Source organism: Coffea arabica, chromosome 4e (assembly GCF_036785885.1).
Source record: "Coffea arabica cultivar ET-39 chromosome 4e, Coffea Arabica ET-39 HiFi, whole genome shotgun sequence".
In the NCBI taxonomy this organism is placed as follows: Eukaryota; Viridiplantae; Streptophyta; class Magnoliopsida; order Gentianales; family Rubiaceae; genus Coffea; species Coffea arabica.
In genome coordinates, this window is record NC_092317.1 from 10,365,262 (window position 1) to 10,372,899 (window position 7,638).

Sequence of the window (7,638 nt, forward strand, 5' to 3'; positions counted from 1 at the left end):
CCAAAACAGGTGAACTAGCAAATACAATATATAGAAACAATCAGCCACATTTAACCATAGTTAAGCACAACTTCATCTATCCCTAGAATAAAACAGATTTAGTTAGACATAATAGATAGAATAATAAAGCTCAAGTCTTTAATGTAACCAAACCAGATTCCAACAATAAAAAAAGTAGGGATGAAGGAAATGCTTATTCAAAATGAAGACACAAAATCTTCAAGTTTCATCATCTTCGTTGCCATCCAAATGTTAAGATTACACCAAGAATTCTTCACAAAGCTCTTCAAGAGATGAAGAATAAGCCTAAACTAGAAACTAGAAAGAAAGCATGAGAGAAAGTTGTTCTACTTCTTCTACTACACTAATAACAGTCAAGAGAGTAAGAGGTTCGCTTTAACATTTCTTTTACTTTTCTATTTACAAGACAAAAGAAGGTCTTGTCCATCATGTGAATACAAGACAAGAAGTTGTTCCAAAAGTCAACAATTGTGGTTTCCGTTGAATCAAGAGAAGTTGAAGTGACAAAAATGCTTTGGCTAATTGTTTTTTGGGACTTCTTGTAATCCCGAATGTTGGTTGATGTGATTATGCATCCATGTTTTAACTTGTATTGGCCGCTGATTATACGATAATGGATCCAAACCCTAAGAATTTCCCAATTCTCTCTTAGGTTATGGAGAAATTCCCCAGTGTGAAACGCGCCACGGCAACATCCACCGCCGGCGACGACAAGTATGATGTGGAACAACCAGCTCCGCCGCTGCCGGCTTCGGAGGCTTCACAGAAGCCGTATTTCGAGCTGACGGAACAAATGCCTCACTTGACTGACCCTAAACTCATTTCCGAGATGCGATTGGCGGTTTCCGGCGTCGCGCAGACTCGTTCGATGCTTCAAGCTCTAGGCGAGCGGCCGGATCATGAGTCGGTGGATACGGCGAAGGCCAAGCTGGCGGAGATTGAGATGAATTTGGCCATGCAGTTGGAGGAGATTGCGCTTTCGCCACGGGGGGAGGAGTCGCCGAAGGATGTTGAGGAAAGGAAGGCGTTGGAGAGGGAGAAGCAGATTTATAAGTCGGTTTTGTCGTTGGATGAGATGCATGAGGCGTATGAGAAGCTGTTGACTGAGGCGGAGGAGAGGTTGCAGAAGATTTATGACGCTGCCGTGGCTGGTGGTGATGTGGCTGATATAGAGGAGAAGGAGGAGGTCGTTGAGGAGGAATTGAATGAAGACGTGGTGACGATTTTGAAGGCGGCTGAAGGGAATGAACCTGTTGAGAGGGTGAATTTATCTGGCAAAAGGCTGAAGTTCCTGCCGGAGGCATTTGGGAGGATTAAATCACTGGTTGTACTTGATTTGTCCAATAATCAACTTGAGGTAATCTCACTCCCAAAAGAAAATTGAAAAATCTTTCGCTAATTGTGCTTTGGAACTTAACGTAATTATAAGATTGTGTTTAGTTGTGAATGTTGGTTGATGTGATTATGCATCCATCTTTTGATTTGTACTAGCAGCTGGTTATGTGACTTTATTGGTTTGGGAAACTGATGGAAGTAATTTGAGAGTTTTGCTATGGATAAGGTGTGTTTGGACCTAGTAAGAGATGTACTTTTTTTTTTTTTTTTTTTTTTAACTTTTTGTGAATGAAGACTACTATAAGATCTCTTTGTACATGAATGAGAATTATACGAGTCACCCTCATGCGTAGTTGCTACTGGATTCTGTCAGGCTTTGGATATGAATGATATAATCCCTAGTATTTGACTCTGCTTGTTGTAGGTACTCCTTGAAAAGGAACCTCAGGAAAATTTGCTAATATCACTGCTGGGTGGTCTAAAGGCTTTCCGATCTGTATCAATTGATTATGAATGTCCTAAAAATCAAGGGGATGACATGGGTCTTTCATTGTCAAATCTTTCTCATTCTGCAATTGATCATTTTTTCATTAATCTTTAGTCGTTGAAATTTCTGTTCCAACAGATGCTAACTCTCTTCCATTTGCTATAAGTGTTGCCATAATTTTCTGGTTTCTGATATGTGATAGACGCTCAATAATTGATTATAGACTTTAGGTGATCTGCTTTAAAATGCATCCATCTGCTGTCTGTTATAAATTAAGACACATAGGTTCTTCATTTCTCTTGTCGCCTTTGTTTGCAGTCCCTTGTCACCTCATTTATGGCAGCGAAGGTAGAAAATGCACTATCTGTAAAAGTGTAGGCCAGATAAAGATGAATGGTGAGCAAAAAGTAAAATCAATTGTATAATGATTGAACTTGTTGGCATCAATGAGTTTTGATGAAGCTGGCTGAAGTTTCATTTGAGTTTTCTCTTTAAGCTAGTTAATCTCCCTTTCTCCTTTCTGATTAAGCTTGCCCTGATAGCCTATTCAACGATCTCCTTCTATTTATGGTTGCAAAACCTTTTTTTTTTCCTCCTAAGCCTCACTGTTTTCAATCATGGTCAATTGTAAAATACATTTATATGCAGGACATGTTCACTTTGGTAACAAGTTCACTGAGATACTCATCATTTCTTCCGCGTCCTTCTTTTTGGGCATTATTCTAAGGTTAACTTTTGAGGTCAATCAGTGGACTTGTTTACTCTGATGCTGATACAGTTGATATGGTGGTTTTGTTCGATATTCTCAGTATGGCTACTCTGTTAACATTGTCAGGATTTTTGTATATCTGTTCTTGGTTCTCTTTATTTCTATCTCACATTTTTTCTTTCACTGATGCCAAGGAGATTTTGTTAAAATGGAATGCTAAGGTTGATAATTAGGTTGGGCGAGAATATATGTTTTATGCTTGTGTTGTTCAGAAATTATTAGTTTGGTCAGTTTAGGTTTTGTTGTTGGCTAATATTGTATTGAAAAGCATTTGGCTTCTCACACGGTCTTCTTGCTTTATGGAAACAGGCAATTCCTGATTCTATTGCTGGATTAGAAAGTCTTGAGGAGCTTAATGTGTCTTCAAACCTTTTGGAGGCTCTTCCAGATTCAATTGGCTTGCTGTTCAAGTTGAAAATCTTGGATGTCTCTGGAAATAAGCTTACTGCATTGCCTGATAGCATTTGTCGTTGCCGGTAATTAAGTTGGCAAAAAACCATCTAGTCAACCCAACTTATCTGAGAATTGAGTTACTGATTTTTCACCTTGTTTGCAGGTCATTGGTGGAACTGAATGCAGGGTTTAACAAACTGTCTTACTTGCCAACTAACATTGGGTATGAACTAGTGAATCTAAGAAGACTTTCTGTTCCACTCAACAAACTCCGCCATTTCCCAAGTTCTATTGGTGAAATGAAGTCCTTGTGCTTTCTGGATGCACACTTTAATGAGCTCCAAGGCCTAACGCCGTCAATTGGGAGACTGACAAACCTCGAGATTCTCAATCTCAGCAGTAATTTCAGTGACCTGAAGGAACTTCCTCAGACTATTGGTGATCTATCCAGTCTCAAAGAGCTTGATCTTAGCAACAATCAGATCCATGAACTGCCTGATACATTTGGACGGCTTGACAATCTGATGAAGCTAAATGTAGAGCAGAATCCTCTTGTAGAGCCTCCAAAGGAGATTGTAGATGAAGGCGTTGAAGCTGTCAGGGCGTATATGGTTAAAAGACGACTTGACAGACTCCTAGCGGAAGAGCAAAGGAGCATGTTTGAGGAAAACACCGAGGCAAATTCCAGCATATTAACACGAAGTGCCTCCTGGTTGACTAGGATGGTTTCAAATGTTACTGGGAACCTTTCAGGGTATCTGGGTGCCGCTGGTAACTCGAATGCAGATCCATATCTCAATCAGCCACGATGATTGCGTCTTGCATCTGTCCTGTAAAAAGTCCATGCCCTGTTTTCCTTTTAGCTGAAGGACTAATTTGATGAAGCGATTTCTTGTCTGATCCCCTCTTTAGTTTTATACGCTCAGGTTTTGCAAAATTCTGTTCAGTTACACTACCCTTTTGTAGACATGACTCTATTGATTGGAGATGTTGATGAATTTTTGTCAGGAATTCATGATGTTCCACGCTTCGCTTGCTCTTTAGAAGCTTTTAATAGTTTAGTGATACATAAGCTGAATGGCATGTCTCAAACTCGGCATATCTGCAGAGCAGTTGGGAAATGCTTAATTGTTCTCAATGGAGTTACTTTCATTGCTTGGTTTTGCTATAGACTATATATATGTTTGGTCGGAGAAGCAAGAATGGTAGTGTGAGTTTGTTAGTTCTGCTATCTATGTGTCTTGAAAATAAGAAATGATGATAATAACAATCCAAAATAATACAATCATTATTGTTGTTGACGAGCATTCTTTGGTGCTGCTAGTGTGAATATGCCATTATAATTTTTGCAATTAATGATCCAAAGTGGGACAGTAGAGTTTATATAAAATAGCTGTAGCGGAAAAAAAAAATAGTTAATGATTAAGGTGGAATGAAAGTTTTTTATTAGGCTTTTGACCAATAATATAACTTTTTTTCTAAGCATTGGAACAAATGTAAGTTGATGTGTTATTTTATCTCTTGATTAGTGTGGACTAAATTGTGCATCAAAATGTTGTGAGGGACAAATATTTGCAGCAATTATAAATATCATTTTTTATGAAAATTCTTTGGCAGCCTTATCCTGATTATTCATTTAATTTTTTAACCAAGTTACCTTCGTAACTCTCCATGAATATTTTTTTTTTCTCTTTTTGGTTTCCTGTAACACAGATGTTGTGAGTTGGCTTCACTAGCATATGTGCTAGAAAAAAATAACCTTCTTTTTGTATTATTATTTTCCCAATTCATATTTCACACAAATACAAAGTAGTGTCCTAACTTAATTCAATTGCCAATTCTAATCGTTGAAGAAGACAGAAAATTTTAAACCGGCAACAACAATTTTTTTTTTTTCAGAAATTCCTAAAATTGTACTATTATGTACAAAAAATATAAAAAATTGGGAAACCGGCCAATATATTTTTGAGAAAACGAAAACTAAAAAATTATAAACTGACAATTGGATTTCTTTTTTAATGCCTCAAAGCGATCTCCCTTGGGAACCCGAAAACTTTTAGAAACTATGGGAATCCTACTCCTAAAAGGTAAACTGGCAAAACGAATTTCCTTTTTTTTTTTCAATGCCTTAAAGCTATCTTTTATAAGAATCCGACAACTTTTAGAAGCTAGGAATTCCTATCCTATAACAACACTGGAGTTTCTAAAACCAGTGTCTTCTAATCCCAGTACAATTATAACAACGTATAACAACTGACTAGGAGAATTAGTATGCGTTGTTTTTCCAACATCAAAACTCAGAAGATTATACTCAAGTTTCTACATTGTTTGATCAATCTTGATCAACCACGAACAATGTTGTTCATTGACTGCTTAGCAAAACTTGCAACAGGAGAAAAAATCAAACGAGATGAAGAAGAGAGAAAGAAAGCAGCCGCTGATAAGCTTCATCAAGATTCTCTAGTGCCCGAGACGGAGCAGCGCCCAGACTACATCAGATATATGTGCAGACGTAAGAGAACCCCCAGAGACGTCGTCTGTGTCATAAGGAATACTCCAGAGGGGCGTTTTGAGGAATATCCCAAGGAGAAATTGAACAATGGTACTGATTTTGATGATGGCCAGCCGCCCCTTCGTGACGAGAATTGGAGGAGAGAAAGATTGTTGAAGAAACCAGTGGTTTATGATGGTAATGTGAAAGTCAATACGCAAGTAGTGGAAAAAACCATCGAGTATGAGCGTACTAGTAATAGGGTTTCAAAAAGAGAGAGAGTCGTGGTGAAAACCCTGGAGAATAGGGATGAAGAATCCGATGATGATGAACACTATGAAGGCCAAAAATTGTCATGAAACAGAAGCTAAAGACGTGAAACAAAGAAGCGCGCCTTTAAGTAAGTAACTACAACAGGCGGAAGGCGTGGATTCTGGCAACACGCTTTTATTAAGTAAGAAGACGTGAGAAACAAAGAAGATTGAAGGTGGAGGCGTGGGAAACAAATCACGCCTTTTCTGGGAACAAGCTCAAGCAACGTGAGTTTCTGAGCAAGTGGCTCTCCAACAGATTTCTGTTATCCCTCACATGGATGAGCTGGATTGGGAAGCATCAGAGGAGCGGGCTATTAGTTAACTCTATATAAAGATAGGATCAGTAGTGGAAAGGATTATCATTTTGTTAGTCAAGTTGTAAGGGATCATTCCCTGGTTCTTTCTCTTCTGTTTTCCTTCAATCTTTCATTTCCTTTCTTATTTCCGCCAACTCTGTAATCTTCTATTTTCAATCAATATCAATACTAATTCATTGATTATTCATCAGTTCATATTGGTTCTTCCTGTTGGTAAATTAGTTCTGTGCTGTTCATAAACCTGCCACTGGGAGCTGGTCTGTTGCCTGGCTACTGTTCGATACCATTACAGTGGTATCAGAGCTAGCTACAAGCCATTGGGACATGACTAAAACTCAGGAGGAAGCTCTGAGAAAGGAGCTCACTGAGTTGGGGAGTGTGGTGAGGACTTTTGCCAATAAGAATGATGGGGTAGAACAGTCTGTAAGGGCAATGGAGCATAGGCAGGAGAGCACAGATAGAGCCATAAAAAATTTAGATCAGAAATATGAGGGGATGATGAACATGATGGCTCAGATCATGGCCAAACTAAACGACAAGGGGAAGGAGGTAGAAGGGGGTAGTTCTAGGAATGAGGCTAGGATAGCAGTTACCACAGATTTAACTGAGAAAGGGGGAAGTAAAGGGGGAGCCAGACTACCAAGGATGGACTTCCCTGCGTTTGATGGAAATAAACCCAGAGAGTGGGTTAGAAGAGCAAACAAATACTTCCAGATCCATGAAGTGGAGGAAGGCCTGAAATCAGACATTGCTCAACTCCATTTCCAGGAGAAGGCAGACATCTGGTTCCATGGCATGTACCACGAGAAGGGGACAGTTCCATGGAGAGAACTAGCAATGGCGGTTTGTGAAAGGTTTGGGGAGGGAGATCCAGAGGAGGCCATAGAGGAATTTAACAAGCTGATGCAGACAGGGAGTGTCACTGAGTACCTGGAGAAGTTTGAACAACTGAAATCTATGGTAATGTTATCTCTCCCTGGTCAACCTGATTCATATTACAAATCGTGTTTTCTTAGTGGTTTAAAGGAGGAAATAGTAAGTATGGTTAGGATGACCAGACCCCTCACCTTAGCAGACACCATTGAAGCTGCTAAGTTGCAGGAAAGGAACCTGGAAGCTGTTAGGAAAACACAAGGGAAGATGATGAGCAAATACACACCCTCACCTAGCATCCCACCTGTTAACAAACAAAATTTCACCCCACATACCAAAATGAAGTGGCCTAACTTCCAATATAAGAAGCCAGAGCCTATTTCCAATAGAAGCAACCAAACAGGAAACCATACAGTAGATCAGTTCAGAAAAATCACTCCCTCTGAGCTGAGTTACAGGAGAGAAAAGGGGTTGTGTTTCAAGTGTGCTGAGCCTTATACACTGGGACATACCTGCAAACAAGCTCACCTGAATTACATACTGATAGATGATCCATGGGGGTTAGGAGAGAGCTCAGAGGAACTAAGGAAGGATACAGAGGAATTCTGTGACTGTCCAGAAGGGGAGTTAAGTAATGA

At 39.4% G+C, this 7,638-nt stretch overlaps 1 protein-coding gene across 2 annotated transcripts; it reads left to right on the forward strand.

Moving 5' to 3' along the window:
* The first annotated feature begins 225 nt into the window (after nt 1-225).
* LOC113742606 (plant intracellular Ras-group-related LRR protein 9) lies at nt 226-4,016 on the forward strand. Of its 2 annotated transcripts, none has more exons than XM_072047591.1 (4): nt 226-574; nt 674-1,378; nt 2,922-3,088; nt 3,169-4,016. In XM_072047591.1, the coding sequence occupies exons 2-4, from the start codon at nt 677-679 to the stop codon at nt 3,815-3,817; spliced, it is 1,518 nt and encodes a 505-aa protein (XP_071903692.1). In that variant the 5' UTR covers nt 226-574; nt 674-676; the 3' UTR covers nt 3,818-4,016. The 2 variants fall into 2 exon arrangements, with proteins under 2 accessions (XP_071903692.1, XP_071903693.1); XM_072047592.1 differs by having other exon boundaries at nt 226-389.
* The last annotated feature ends 3,622 nt before the right edge of the window (nt 4,017-7,638 follow it).

Coding starts and splice junctions, on each gene's coding strand:
- LOC113742606 (XM_072047591.1), top strand. CDS start 677: ATGGAGAAATTCCCCAGTGTGAAACGCGCCACGGCAACATCCACCGCC. Junction 1,379..2,921: donor TGTCCAATAATCAACTTGAG/GTAATCTCACTC, acceptor TTATGGAAACAG/GCAATTCCTGATTCTATTGC. Junction 3,089..3,168: donor GATAGCATTTGTCGTTGCCG/GTAATTAAGTTG, acceptor CCTTGTTTGCAG/GTCATTGGTGGAACTGAATG.